We start from the raw sequence: 15,801 nt of genomic DNA on the forward strand, positions 1-15,801 counted from the left end.
TCTAGATTGCACGTTTGATGGTGTTCTGGACTAGAATGAAGGCCTCCCATTCACCTCACATCACCTCTACTGATGTGAAGGCTGTTTGGTAACAGGGAAATGCCAGTTTAAAATGAGCATTTAATGCCTGGAATTGGTTTACAAACCTTTAAAAACCTGATTCTGTTTCACTAATATTTGCGTTCAGGACTGCACTCTGATCCTTGTCCATTTGTAACTTTAATGCTTCAAGGCGGTCACTGCTTTCCTTTTCAAACCCCCAAGATCAATTTGGATTTAACAAACCCTTGAGATCCACGTCTTCCATCCATCAATGCGTGAAGCAAGGTTACATGGTTGAAAGAACATGAGGGAGAAGAGATGTTGAGTTAATATGATGCTCAGGAATCCTCAGCTCTTGCCCTGGAGGTCTAATGCACTAGAGTTTAGCTCTAACCCTAATCAAACCTATGAACATCCTAATGAGTGTCTCCATCATTAGATCACAGTTGGGTTTTATCAGGGTTATAGCTAAACTCTAGGGCAAGATTTTAGGAACCTTGCATTAGACCACGTTTGTGACCTCTCTTTAAAGACATGCTGATATGTCACAGCTCAGAAATAAAAGTAATCCCTAACACATTTAGCAGGTTGAATAATTCAATCTATAAGTGATCACAAGCAGTTGCAGCACTTTCAAAAACAAATGTTGCTGTTTTCTATAAAATACAAGAATGACAGCATGGTAAATAAAAAAAAAAATAGACTATAGTGTGTAAGAGGGAGGTAAAAGCAGTCTTTTATTCCCTTCTTGAACAACCAATCAGTCTTCAAAAGAATGTCATAGCTTGCAATGGGATCATCTCCACCTCCTCACTAAGATAAGTTTCTTTTCTTCACTCAGTTTGAGCTAAGTTAGGAGGTCTGTGATAGGATTCTTGGAATCTTTAAGAGTATGGCCCTGATGTTTAGCCTGGAGTCTGTGGGCATGACGTCTGAGGGTATTACTACTAAACTAATGCTATTTTTTTCCAGAGCTGTTTTAATAACCTAAAATCTCTTAAAGAGGTCATTCGGATTTTGCAAGTTTAGGTTTTAAGGGTCTTAAAGAAAAGTCTACAACATACTTTTATTAAAATTTATTTTATTAAAATTTCACAGTATAAACTTGTCAAAATCAGCTGGTATTAATCTATTGAACAATGGTTGTATCCTGACACAGATCTTACATTTTGCAAACCACCAAACATCCACCCTGACGTCTTTTCTGAGAGTTTTGTAGGATGTCTTAACTGTGGAAGAGGTCAGGGGGGTATTCCAGAAAGCTTGGTTAACTTACCATTTGATAAATCATAACCTCTGGGTTGATTTACCCCAGACAGGCATACCATAAGTATGTCGGTTCCAAAACACCTGAGAAGAGTTAGTTTAATCAACCTCCGACTGGTTACCCAGAGTTAATGCGCGTGCACGGTGCATATATAAAGACATTTTCAATGGATCTCCGATTTCACAAGTCACCATGGAAACTCAAAGCGAAAAAAAGAGAGCGGCGTATTTCACTGAGGCGGAGTTAGAGGTTTTAATGCATGCTTATGAGGAGTTTAAGCCAATAATATTAAAAAGAAGCAATACAGCTGCATCAGCTAAAGCAAGAGAGTTGGCTTGTCAAAAAATAACAGACCGAGTAAATGCGTGAGTGTATTAAATTGCAAATTTGTTATTGGCTCCTGTTTTATTATAATTCAAAATAATTAAGTATGATTTACACATCCTTTTGAATATATCACTATGAAAGCATTTACTTTTGCTGCCATTTATTTCTTTAGTTTTTCTTTACTTATTTAATAAGGTGTAATCCTTCTGGAGCCACAAGAACTTTAAGCCAAGTCAAAATGAAACACAAAAACATTCTGCAAAAAGGTAATATTTGATTACACAATTACTGAACTATTATTATAACAGGATTTAGTATATTCATTCTGTCATGTAGCTAATAGAAAGAAGACTGAAGCCCGTCTAACTAACCCTCCAGAAAGAACACAGTCTGTCACAGTTGTAAGTGATTTGTTGTCTGGTACCTTTAGCTGCTTTTAGGGGTTTTTTTGCCAAATAATGTATACTTGAATATTTCTCCTGTAGGATGAAGATGATGAAGGTATTGAAGGTCCACTGAGGTATTATGTATTCCATTATAATGTATTGCCCTTTTTTGCATTAGAGTAACAAACTGTCATTGTCCTTTCACAGTACATACCTAGGGATTTGCCCGCAGATGAGGGTCCTTCAACCTCAGCACACATCTAAGCAGGGTAACAATTTGTGTCCAGGTGTCCATATTAATTATATTGTCTGACCAAACAATCTTATTTATTACATTTTTTCCTCCTTCCTAGTTGCCAGCAAAGGAGCTGTATAAGGTCCATCTTCAAAAACAAATAAGGAAAAGTGGCATGGAGATGGACCTTATACAGCTTCAAATGGAAGAGAAAAGGCTCCTCGTTAAAAAAAAGCATTTGAAATTGAATTACTGGAGTATCACCTTAAGGTGAGAACTTCTGTCAGAATAATCTGTTGAATGTTAAGTGTTGTGTGTGTGTGTGTGTGTGTATATATAAAGCAACATAAAAAAACATTTTTATTAAATTTTATTTTTTGTTTTTTTTTCCAAAAAAAACAAAACAAAAAACTGCCTGGCAGACCAGTGCAAAAAACTAATAAAAGTAATTTTGACAGATCCTGTCTCTCAAAAGTCTTCCGTCTCTGTTGGCCTGAAAAATCTGTAGGTGTTCCTCTGGGCCATCTTCCTCAATACAAGGAGGGTGGCTCTCTCCTCTTATAGTGGCAATATTGTGAAGCACAACACAAGCCACTATAATGTCACATGCCCTCTCTGGACTAACCCGGAGCCCACGCAGACACTGAAACCGAGATTTGAGGATCCCTATAGTCATCTCCACCTTGGCCCGTGTTCGGCTGTGAGCCAGGTTAAAGCGTGTCTGTGGTCCAGGCTTAGGTGTCATTAAATAGGGCAGACAAGGGTATCCTCTGTCCCCCAACAAGTAACCATTGTACTGTCCTGTAATGATTGAAGTGTACAACACAAATATAGTAAAAAGGAACAAAATTTGTATAAAGTAAAACCTACCCTGCTGAAATGTCTGGTTTAATGATGACTCGCGGAAAATTCTGGCATCATGCACAGATCCTGGCCATTTTGCCTCAACATTGGTAGTTATTTCAGTTGCTTCACATATTACCTTGTTAGTGGAAAAAGTAATGACTTTAATGATTTTAAGAAGGGAAAAAAGTTGTTACCTGCACATTGATACTATGAACAGATTTCCTATTAACAGTCTCCCTCATTTATTGATGGAGCTTTAATAGGAATGTGAGTGCCATCAATGCACCCAATTACATTTGGAAACCCTGAAACAGAAAGTTATGGAAGTATGAAGTGTGTGTGCGCATAATGAATACATGTATAGATATAAATAATATGATTAAATATGCGTCATAGATTTTACTACAAAGGACAAACCTGCCACTCTGTGGAATTCGTCTTTAATAACAAGCAGAGGTTTATGGCCAGGGAACTGTACCGTGGGTAAGAACTGTTTAAGTGCTATAGCTTATCATGCTATAGACAATGAATTATCAGTATAGCTGCTTCTTAGGACTAATATTCTTATTGGCATTTTTCTGAATCTCATAAAGCAACATTATACATTGTTTATTTGGGTTATTTCAGAAGCATTCATTTTAATTTTATTCCCATCCCATAGATTATTGCAAGTTGTAAAGTACAAATATACATTTCACTTCAACATTTGAGTAAAATAATTACAGCCACACAAGTTTATAAGATTACACACATTGTCTTAAGACTCACTGTCTATCGCATTTAAATGAAATTGGTTTTATGATGTAATTTCAAGTCGGATGACTGGTATTGGTTGTTTTTTTGTTTAGTTTCTGATAGTTAATTCAACCTTCTTTTTTTTTAAAAAAGGCGAACAAATACATTTTACCTCAGAAAACGTTTCAAATATATGTATGAACTTTTCTCATTTCACAGATCCACATTTTAAAATATTTACCCAAGGTGTTTAACAACCACATCTCTTACATGTTGTTTTTAATGTTCAAGAAACCAACAATGTTTTTACTTGTAAAGAGCACAAAACTTTGCTTTGGGGATACAGAAGGAAAGCTATATGCCAACCAAGTAGTTTTATACAGTTTAACTATATGTAGTTATCATATAATTTAAATGACTAAAAGATTGAATTCATCAGATTCTCACACGCCATATTATCATCATTTCCTTTTGATCCTAATGAACTACTAATTAATTTGATGGCAAGTGACACAATATACAGTTCTCATTCTATGTTTGTAAATGAGTGTGCTAACCATTTGCAAGCATTTTGCATGTTAACAGATTTTGTCTGTCAGTTTTCTGACAGACATTTTTCATATTCCCAACCTCAACCCCTAATCCTGGAGGGCCACTTTCCTGCAGAGTTTTGAACCAGTCTTGATCAAACTCACCTTACTATAGGTTAAAAGTAATCCTGAACAGCTTAATTAGCTGAATCAGATGTGTTTGATTAGGTAGCAGCTAAAATTTGTAGGACAGTGTACCATGGTTGAGAAAGCCTGCCTTTAGGATGTTCTCATTTGCTAATGCATAAATTCTACAGGTCTATAGTAGGATCAAATGTAATCAATCAATCTGAAAGGGGAGGAGCCACCTTCATTCAAAGCTGTACTTAATGACAAAGCCAAGCTCTGGTGATTATCATCTCAGAATTTGTCAGCATGGGCTTCCTGCAGTGTGTTTTTGTGCTGGTTGTGACTGTGGTGTTTGACCAGACAAAAGCATGGGGACGTTTGGGTTACAGTCCAAGAGGCATCAAGCTGCCATCAGGTCTAGCTTCCGTAGTTTCTTTCCTTAATCATGATCTGTCTTGAAATCCTTTGCAAGTGGTGTTTTCATTTCTCTCTACAGGAGTTGCACAAGACCCTCTTAATTTTCAGCAGAAGCAGCTGATGCAAGCTCCAGTGAAGCCTTTGACTTGGAGGTTTCCCATTGTCCCAGAAGTGCCGAGCGAGGTGGCGGTCAACTTCCAGTTGAGACAACCTGTGACTCCCAGTAGTGTAGCCGTTCTATGCAGTGAGAGCCAGGTTCATGCGGAGGTACAGCAGGACATGTTTGGCAACGGTCAGCTCATCCAGTCGTCTGGTTTGTCTATGGGAGGCTGTCCTGTTGTTGGTCAAGACCCAAATGCCAAGGTTCTCATCTTTGAATATGCACTGCAGGACTGCAACAGTGTGGTGATGGTAAAACTATCCTTACTATATTATCTATAGTACACTGAATCTTGGTTTCTTACTGAGCCTGACCCTACTCCATGAGTGACATGAGCCTCCGAGAGGGCACCTAGCTATTGGTCCATATAACTACGTCCATCTCTTACAGATGACTGAGGATGAGCTTGTCTACACGTTTTCTGTCACCTATACTCCTGTGGCTCTCGGTGATGCTCCGATTACTCGCACTCAATAGTGCAGTTATTGGTGTTCAGTGCCACTATCCCAGGTAAGTGATCTTTGACTTGGTGTTGCTGCTTCTGGTGGCACAACTAGACCAGTTAATGGGTGCCTCCTGGAACTGCAGGCTTCAGAATGTAAGCAGTAATGCCTTGATGCCCTCTTGGGTCCCTTATGCCTCAACGGTGGTTGGTGAGGACATCTTGGTCTTCTCCCTGAAGCTCATGTTGGGTAGGTGCAGTTTCTTTTAGGCCTTGTGCTGTATGAATGAGGCTGTGCCTAAACCGTTCTTTTCTTGCAGATGACTGGTCCTATGAGAGGCCTTCAAATGTGTATTTTCTGGGTGACGTTATTAATATTGAGGCGTCTGTGAAGGTGTACAACCATGTCCTCTGCGTGTGCTTGTGGACAGCTGTGTGGCCACCCAAGTACCTGACGTAACCTCCCTTCTGAGATATTCCTTCATTGAGAATCATGGGTGAGCTGTGACCTGGTGCTGTTGAACTTGGTTCATTCCCTGTAGCCATTGTCTAATAAGTGGTGTAAGGTCTGGTGGTTTGATCCTGTAGTTGACATGGCGTTCTTTACATCAGGTGCTTTGTGGATGCCAAGCTCACAGGTTCCAGCTCCCACTTTGTGCCTCGATCCCAGGATGACAAGCTCCGGTTCCAGCTGGAGGCCTTCATGTTCCAGAACAGATCTAGTCCATCAGTATGTATTTGGCACTCGTTCATCTGTTCTGGTTTGACACCCCTCATCACCCTCTCTGTGGCGTCTCCTTGCAGATCTACATAACGTGTCTTCTGAATGCCACCCTTGCTTCTACACCCAGTGACGCTGTCCACAAGTCCTGTTCCTTTGCTAACGGGTATGTTTATGGCACTTGCGAACACCCTGAAGGTGCCGTTTCTGATATTTCTTGCTTGCAGGTGGTTTGCTGCTGATGGGAACCACCAGGTTTGCAGTTGCTGTGACTCAACATGTGGCCCAGATGCTGGAGTTGCAGCTTCTCCTCCCTTTGGTGGTAGGTCGCTACTTTGACGATAGCTTTTGATACTGACCGCAGTTCTGAGGGTTATTTTATTTATTTTCTCCCCTCTAGGTGTCCAGTGGCAAGGCATGGCCTCATTTGGACCTGTAGTGGTTCAACAGCAAACAAAGACTGTAGCTGGTGTTTAATAAAGAGTAAACCTTTACTTCTGTGTTTGTCTGTTTTAAGCTTGACTAAGAATTCTCCAAGGGGGTACTCCATTAGAGTGGCATACCTAGACAATGGGTTTTTTTAATGATTAGGCGTTTGTGCCTTCCTTGAAGCACTGTTGGTCTCTTGCATTGCATCTTAAGTGGTAAACTACCTTGTAGGTAACAGAACGGTTTGTCCTCTAGATTGCCTTTTTGACAGTGTTCTGGACTAGAATGAAGGCCTCCCATTTTGGTTTTAAATACGCATGATAAAGGCACCCTCAGTTCAAGTATCAATGCCAGTCTTACCCACTTGATTTTAGGTGCCAAACTTGCACAACCTCTACTGACGTAAGGCTTTTTGGTAACAGGGAAACACCAGTTTTAAATGAGCATTTAATGCCTGGAATTGGTGTAAAACCTGGTTTTGTTTCTTAGACCAGTTTCACTAATTGCGTTCAGGACCGCACTCTGATCCTTGTCCATTTTTAACTTTAATGCTTCAAGGTGGCCACTGGTTTCCATTTCAAAACCCCAAGATCAATTTGGATTTAACAAACCCTAGTTATCCACAACTTCCATCAATGCATGAAGCAAGGCTACATGGTTGAAAGAACATGAGGAGAGAAGAGATGGTGTGAGTTAATATGATGATACACAGATCAGGACTCCTCAGCTCTTGCCCTGGAGGTCTAATGCACTGCAGAGTTTAGCTCTAACCCTAATCAAATATATGAACATCCTAATCATTGTTTCCATGATCATTAGATCAGTTGGGTTTTATCAGAGCAAGATTTTAGGAACCTTGCCTTAGACCATGTTTGTGACCTCTCTTTAAAGACATGCTGATATCTGTCACAGCTCAGAAATAAAAGTAATCCCTAACACTTTTAGCAAGTTGAATAATTCAATCTATAAGTGATCACACAAGCAGTTGCAGCACTTTCAAAAAGAAATGTTGCTGTTTTCTATAAAATACGACAAGAATGACAGCATGGTAAATAAAAAATAGACTATATATAATGTGTAAGAGACAGGTAAAAGCAGCAATGGGATTATCTCCACCTCTTCACTAAGATAAGTTTCTTTTCTTCACTCAGTTTGAGCTAAGTTAGGAGGTCTGTGATAGGATTCTTGGAATCTTTAAGAGTATGGCCCTGACGTTTAGCCAGCTGTCTATGGGCATGATGTCTGAGGGTATTACTACTCAAGTAATGCTATATTTTTCCAGAGCTGATTTAATAACCTAAAATCTCTTAAAGAGGTCATTTGGATTTTGCAAGTTTAGGTTTTAAGGGTCTTAAAGAAAAGTCTACAACATACTTTTATTAAAATTTATTTTATTAAAATTTCACAGTATAAACTTGTCAAAATCAGCTGGTATTAATCTATTGAACAATGGTTGTATCCTGACAAAGATCTTACATTTTGTAAACCACCAAACATCCACCCTGACGTCTTTTCTGAGAGTTTTGTAGGATGTCTTAACTGTGGAAGGGGTCAGGGGGGTATTCCAGAAAGCTTGGTTAACTTACCATTTGATAAATCATAACCTCTGGGTTGATTTACCCCAGACAGGCATACCATAAGTATGTCGGTTCCAAAACACCTGAGAAGAGTTAGTTTAATCAACCTCCAACTGGTTACCCAGAGTTAATGCGCATGCACGGTGCATATATAAAGACATTTTCAATGGATCTCCGATTTCACGAGTCACCATGGAAACTCAAAGCGAAAAAAAGAGAGCGGCGTATTTCACCGAGGCGGAGTTAGAGGTTTTAATGCATGCTTATGAGGAGTTTAAGCCAATAATATTAAAAAGAAGCAATACAGCTGCATCAGCTAAAGCAAGAGAGTTGGCTTGTCAAAAATGTCAAAATGAAACACAAAAACATTCTGCAAAAAGGTAATATTTGATTACACAATTACTGAACTATTATTATAACAGGATTTAGTATATTCATTCTGTCATGTAGCTAATAGAAAGAAGACTGAATCCCGTCTAACTAACCCTCCAGAAAGAACACAGTCTGTCACAGTTGTAAGTGATTTGTTGTCTGGTACCATTAGTTGCTTTTAGGGTTTTTTTGCCAAATAATGTATACTTGAATATTTCTCCTGTAGGATGAAGATGATGAAGATGAAGACACCACATCTGCTGTCCAAGTGGACAATGCTGGTAGATCCATTGAGGTATTATGTATTCCATTATAATGTATTGCCCTTTTTTGCATTAGAGTAACAAACTGTCATTGTCCTTTCACAGTACATACCTAGGGATTTGCCCGCAGATGAGGGTCCTTCAACCTCAGCACACATCTAAGCAGGGTAACAATTTGTGTCCAGGTGTCCATATTAATTATATTGTCTGACCAAACAATCTCATTTATTACATTTTTTCCTCCTTCCTAGTTGCCAGCAAAGGAGCTGTATAAGGTCCATCTTCAAAAACAAATAAGGAAAAGTGGCATGGAGATGGACCTTATACAGCTTCAAATGGAAGAGAAAAGGCTCCTCGTTAAAAAAAAGCATTTGAAATTGAATTACTGGAGTATCACCTTAAGGTGAGAACTTCTGTCAGAATAATCTGTTGAATGTTAAGTGTTGTGTGTGTGTGTGTGTGTGTGTGTGTATATATATATAAAGCAACATAAAAAAACATTTTTATTAAATTTTATTTTTTTTTTTTTTCCAAAAAAAAAAAAACAAAAAACTGCCTGGCAGACCAGTGCAAAAACTAATAAAAGTAATTTTGACAGATCCTGTCTCTCAAAAGTCTTCCGTCTCTGTTGGCCTGAAAAATCTGTAGGTGTTCCTCTGGGCCATCTTCCTCAATACAAGGAGGGTGGCTCTCTCCTCTTATAGTGGCAGTATTGTGAAGCACACCACAAGCCACTATAATGTCGCATGCCCTCTCTGGACTAACCCGGAGTCCATGCAGACACTGAAACCGAGATTTGAGGATCCCTATAGTCATCTCCACCTTGGCCCGTGTTCGGCTGTGAGCCAGGTTAAAGCGTGTCTGTGGTCCAGGGTTGGGTGTCATTAAATAAGGCAGACAAGGGTATCCTCTGTCCCCCAGCAAGTAACCATTGTACTGTCCTGTAATTATTGAAGTGTACAACACAAATATAATAAAAAGGAACAAAACTTGTATAGAGTAAAACCTACCCTGCTGAAATGTCTGGCTTAATGATGACTCATGAAAATTCTGGCATTATGCACAGATCCTGGCCATTTTGCCTCGACATTGGTAGTTATTTGGGTTGCTTCACATATTACCTTGTTAGTGGAAAAAGTAATGACTTTAAAGATTTTAAGAAGGGAAAAAAGTTGTTACCTGCACATTGATACTATGAACAGATTTCCTATTAACAGTCTCCCTCATTTATTGATGGAGCTTTAATAGGAATGTGAGTGCCATCAATGCACCCAATTACATTTGGAAACCCTGAAACAGAAAGTTATGGAAGTATGAAGTGTGTGCGCGCATAATGAATACATGTATAGATATAAATAATATGATTAAATATGCGTCATAGATTTTACTACAAAGGACAAACCTGCCACTCTGTGGAATTCGTCTTTAATAACAAGCAGAGGTTTATGGCCAGGGAACTGTACCGTGGGTAAGAACTGTTTAAGTGCCAGACATACTGAACGAACGGCTCGACATACAGTTGCCTTTCCCACATGCTCCGAATCGCCCACACTGTACAAAAAATGGCCAGACACAAAAAACCTAAGTGCAATGCACAGAATGTTTTCTGTGCTAAGCGCAGAACCGCGGTTTGTCACATTTGCGGTATGTGAGTTTTAAAAGACGTGTTAAATAAACTAAGGAATCTTTTGAAAAACGATAACGCTCTTTCAAATATTCATTAGGGTATGCAAACACATCAATACGTGGTCTTATAACCATCTCCCGATGAAAAAAAACGTTGTATAATTTGTGCTTCTACGTCCACAGGTTCCTCCTCAAAAGGGCACGCCATGATCACCAACCTTCTGAAACGAAATCACACTGAAACATAACCTGCTCCCGAGCAGATTATCTTCAGAGAGTCAGTTGCTATGGTTACATACATACACAGAAAGTTACCTCCGTTTTTGGAACCGAAAGTTGAGCTTATCCACGAATTTATCCTTAAACATACCCAGGTATGTCACATAACCTGCTTTCTGGAATACCCCTTTCTGGAATACCCTCTGAGAGTATCATCAGTGTTTTTGTGTTGATCCTCCTCTTGAGCACAGCATCATGCTATAGATAATGAATTATCAGTATAGCTGCTTCTTAGGACTAATATTCTTATTGGCATTTTTCTGAATCTCATAAAGCAACATTATACATTGTTTATTTGGGTTATTTCAGAAGCATTCATTTTAATTTTATTCCCATCCCATAGATTATTGCAAGTTGTAAAGTACAAATATACATTTCACTTCAACATTTGAGTAAAATAATTACAGCCACACAAGTTTATAAGATTACACACATTGTCTTAAGACACACTGTCTATCGCATTTAAATGAAATTGGTTTTATGATGTAATTTCTTTCAAAAGTCGGATGACTGGTATTGGTTGTTTTTTTGTTTTGTTTCTGATACTTAATTCAACCGTCTTCTTTTTTTTTTAAAAAAAAAGAACACATACATTTTACCTCAGAAAACATTTCAAATGTATGTATGAACTTTTCTCATTTCACAGATCCACATTTTAAAATATTTACCCAAGGTGTTTAACAACCAAATCTCTTACATGTCAATTTTAATGTTCAAGAAACCTATACTGGTGTAAATTTTACTTGTAAAGAGCACAAAACTTTGCTTTGGGGATCCAGAAGGAAAGCTATATGCCAACCAAGTAGTTTTATACAGTCTAACTATATGTAGTTATCATATAATTTAAATGACTAAAAGATTGAATTCATCAGATTCTCACACGCCATATTATCATCATTTCCTTTTGATCCTAATGAACTACTAATTAATTTTATGGCAAGTGACACAATATACAGTTCTCATTCTATGTTTGTAAATGGGAGTGCTAACCATTTGCAAGCATTTTGCATGTTAACAGATTTTGTCTGTCAGTTTTCTGACAGACATTTTTCATATTCCCCAACCTAAACCCTAATCCTGGAGGGCCACTTTCCTGCAGAGTTTTGCACCAGTCTTGATCAAACTCACCTTACTATAGGTTAAAAGTAATCCTGAACAGCTTAATTAGCTGAATCAGATGTGTTTGATTGGGGTAGCAGCTAAAATTTGTAGGACAGTGTACCATGGTTGAGAAAGCCTGCCTTTAGGATGTTCTCATTTGCTAATGCATAAATTCTACAGGTCTAGAGTAGGATCAAATGTAATCAATCAACCTGAAAGGGGAGGAGCCACCTTCATTCAAAGCTGTACTTAATGACAAAGCCAAGCTGTTGTGATTGTCATCTCAGAATTTGTCAGCATGGGCTTCCTGCAATGTGTTTTTGTGCTGGCTGTGGTGTTTGACCAGACAAAAGCATGGGGACGTTTGGGTTACAGTCCAAGAGGCATCAAGCTGCCATCAGGTCTAGCTACCATAGTTTCTTTCCTTAATCATGATCTGTTTTGAAATCCTTTGCAAGTGGTGTTTTTATTTCTCTCCACAGGAGTTGCACAAGACCCTCTTAATTTTCAACAGAAGCAGCTGATGCAAGCTCCAGTGAAGCCTTTGACTTGGAGGTTTCCCATTGTCCCAGAAGTGCCGAGTGCCGTGGCGGTCAACTTCCAGTTGAGACAACCTGTGACTCCCAGTAGTGTAGCCGTTCTATGCAGTGAGAGCCAGGTTCATGTGGAGGTACAGCAGGACGTGTTTGGCAATGGTCAGCTCATCCAGCCGTCTGGTTTGTCTATGGGAGGCTGTCCTGTTGTTGGTCAAGACCCAAATGCCAAGGTTCTCATCTTTGAATATGCGCTACAGGACTGCAACAGTGTGGTGATGGTAAAACTATCCTTACTATATCTATAGTACACTTAACCTTGGTTTCTTACTGAGCCTGACCCTACTCCATTAATGACTTAAGCCTCCGAGAGGGCACCTAGCTATTGGTCCACTTAACAAATAACTCCGTCCATCTCTTACAGATGACTGAGGATGAGCTTGTCTACACGTTTTCTGTCACCTATACTCCTGTGGCTCTTGGTGATGCTCCGATTACTCGTACCAATAGTGCAGTTATTGGTATTCAGTGCCACTATCCCAGGTAAGTGATCTTTGACTTGGTGTTGCTGCTTCTGGTGGCACAACTAGACCAGTTAATGGGTGCCTCCTGGAACTGCAGGCTTCAGAATGTAAGCAGTAATGCCTTGATGCCCGCTTGGGTCCCTTATGCCTCAACGGTGGTTGGTGAGGACATCTTGGTCTTCTCCCTGAAGCTCATGTTGGGTAGGTGCAGTTTCTTTTAGGCCTTGTGCTGTATGAATGAGGCTGTGCCTAAACCGTTCTTTCTTGCAGATGACTGGTCCTATGAGAGGCCTTCAAACATGTATTTCCTGGGTGACGTTATTAATATTGAGGCGTCTGTGAAGGTGTACAACCATGTCCCTCTGCGTGTGCTTGTGGACAGCTGTGTGGCAACCCAAGTACCTGACGTAACCTCCCTTCCGAGATATTCCTTCATTGAGAATCATGGGTGAGCTGTGACCTGGTGCTGTTGAACTTGGTTCATTCCCTGTAGCCATTGTCTAATAAGTGGTGTAAGGTCTGGTGGTTTGATCCTGTAGTTGACATGGCGTTCTTTACATCAGGTGCTTTGTGGATGCCAAGCTCACAGGTTCCAGCTCCCACTTCGTGCCTCGATCCCAGGATGACAAGCTCCGGTTCCAGCTGGAGGCCTTCATGTTCCAGAACAGATCTAGTCCATCAGTATGTATTTTGGCACTCGTTCATCTGTTCTGGTTTGACACCCCTCATCACCCTCTCTGTGGCGTCTCCTGCAGATCTACATAACGTGTCTTCTGAATGCCACCCTTGCTTCTACACCCAGTGACGCTGTCCGCAAGTCCTGTTCCTTTGCTAACGGGTATGTTTATGGCACTTGCGAACACCCTGAAGGTGCCGTTTCTGATATTTCTTGCTTGCAGGTGGTTTGCTGCTGATGGGAACCACCAGGTTTGCAGTTGCTGTGACTCAACATGTGGCCCAGATGCTGGAGTTGCAGCTTCTCCTCCCTTTGGTGGTAGGTAGCTACTTTGACGATGGCTTTTGATACTGAGCGCAGTTCTGAGGGTTATTTTATTTTCTCCCCTCTAGGTGTTCAGTGGCAAGGCATGGCCTCATTTGGACCTGTAGTGGTTCAACAGCAAACAAAGACTGTAGCTGGTGTTTAATAAAGAGTAAACCTTTACTTCTGTGTTTGTCTGTTTTAAGCTTGACTAAGAATTCTCCAAGGGGGTACTCCATTAGAGTGGCATACCTAGACAATGGGTATTTTCAATGATTTGGCGTTTGTGCCTTCCTTGAAGCATTGCATCTTAAGTGGTAAACTACCTTGTAGGTAACAGAATGGTTTGTCCTCTAGATTGCCTTTTTGACAGTGTTCTGGACTAGAATGAAGGCCTCCCATTTTGGTTTTAAATATGCATGATAAAGGCACCCTCAGTTCAAGTATCAATGCCAGTCTTACCCACTTGATTTTAGGTGCCAAACTTGCACAACCTCTACTGACATAAGGCTTTTTGGTAACGGGGAAACACCAGTTTTAAATAAGAATTTAATGCCTGGAATTGGTGTTAAAAACCTGGTTCTAATTGCATTCAGGACCGCACTCTGATCCTTGTCCATTTTTCTGTTGAAAAGAGATGGTCTTCATCCCTCTTGGGGTGGTGCCGCTCTTCTATCTAGAAATATGGCATATAGTCTTATAGCTCCAACATGACCAACTAGTGCCCAGGTCAGGAAGCAGACAGACCGGCTAAACCGACCGTCTGCTAGCTGTCTCACGTCACAGAAGGCAGTTAATTCTCAGCACATAGACTCTTTCACCTAGATATCACACTATAGAGACTGTGTCTGTTCCCCGAATTAGAATATGCAGAGAACGTCCAAACCTAATCAAAAGCAATTTAATTAATGTCCAACAAATTAAAAGTACCTATAATTCAAATAAGCAAACGATAAAACTTGGTTCGCTAAATATTAGATCACTTTCCACAAAAGCACTTTATGTATATGATTTGATCAATGATCAGAAGCTAGATTTGCTTTGACAGAAACCTGGCTAAAACCAGATGATTATACTCTAAATGAATCTACCCCCCCAAAATTATTTCTATAAAAATGAGCCACGTTTAAAAGGTAGAGGGGGAGGTGTTGCTACAATTTATAACAATATTCTTAGTACTTCTCAGAGGGCCTGCTTTAAGTATAACTCATTTGAAGTTTTGGTGCTGCATATAACATTATCTACAGAATCATGTGCTAGTGATAAATCTTCTGTCATGTTTGTACTGGCAACTGTATACAGGCCACCAGGGCACAGCACAGATTTCATTAAAGAATTTGCTGATTTTCTAACTGAGTTAGTACTGGCCGCAGATAAAGTCTTAATTGTTGGCGATTTTAATATCCATGTTGATAATGAAAAAGACTCATTAGGATCAGCTTTCTTAGACATTTTAAACTCCATTGGGGTTAGACAACACGTCTCTGGACCTACTCATTGTAGAAATCATACTCTAGATCTAATACTGTCACATGGAATAGATGTTAAAATGGTTGAAGTACTGCAGCAAAGTGATGACATTTCAGATCACTATCTAGTCTTGTGTGAACTCTGTATAGTTAAACCTGTAAACTCTGCACCTTATTACAAGTATGGTAGAACCATCACTTCCACCACAAAAGAAAGCTTTCTAAATAACCTTCCTGACTTATCTCAATTCCTTAGCTCATCCAATACGATGCAAAAACTTGATGTAACAGAAACTATGCACTCTCTTTTTTCTAGCACTTTAGATACAGTTGCTCCTTTGCACTTAAAAAAGATAAAAGAAAACAATCTGACTCCATGGTATAATGACAACACACGCACCCTAAAGAGAGC

The 15,801-nt window shown here is 39.7% G+C and overlaps 1 protein-coding gene and 2 pseudogenes across 1 annotated transcript; 2 read left to right on the forward strand and 1 right to left on the reverse strand.

Moving 5' to 3' along the window:
* Positions 1–55: 55 nt before the first annotated feature.
* Positions 56–10,712, reverse strand: LOC122334388 (annotated as a pseudogene).
* On the forward strand, positions 4,760–6,731 carry LOC122334391 (annotated as a pseudogene).
* Positions 10,713–12,143: 1,431 nt separating the features above from the next.
* LOC122334395 (zona pellucida sperm-binding protein 3-like) lies at positions 12,144–14,103 on the forward strand. The gene is made up of 9 exons (XM_043232272.1): positions 12,144–12,285; positions 12,367–12,698; positions 12,842–12,960; positions 13,039–13,142; positions 13,212–13,389; positions 13,505–13,622; positions 13,697–13,779; positions 13,841–13,935; positions 14,010–14,103. Exons 1-9 carry the CDS (start codon positions 12,183–12,185, stop codon positions 14,084–14,086), a joined length of 1,209 nt encoding a protein of 402 aa, XP_043088207.1. The 5' UTR covers positions 12,144–12,182; the 3' UTR covers positions 14,087–14,103.
* The last annotated feature ends 1,698 nt before the right edge of the window (positions 14,104–15,801 follow it).

The sequence above is a fragment of the Puntigrus tetrazona genome, unplaced genomic scaffold (assembly GCF_018831695.1).
Source record: "Puntigrus tetrazona isolate hp1 unplaced genomic scaffold, ASM1883169v1 S000000520, whole genome shotgun sequence".
Taxonomy (NCBI): domain Eukaryota; kingdom Metazoa; phylum Chordata; class Actinopteri; order Cypriniformes; family Cyprinidae; genus Puntigrus; species Puntigrus tetrazona.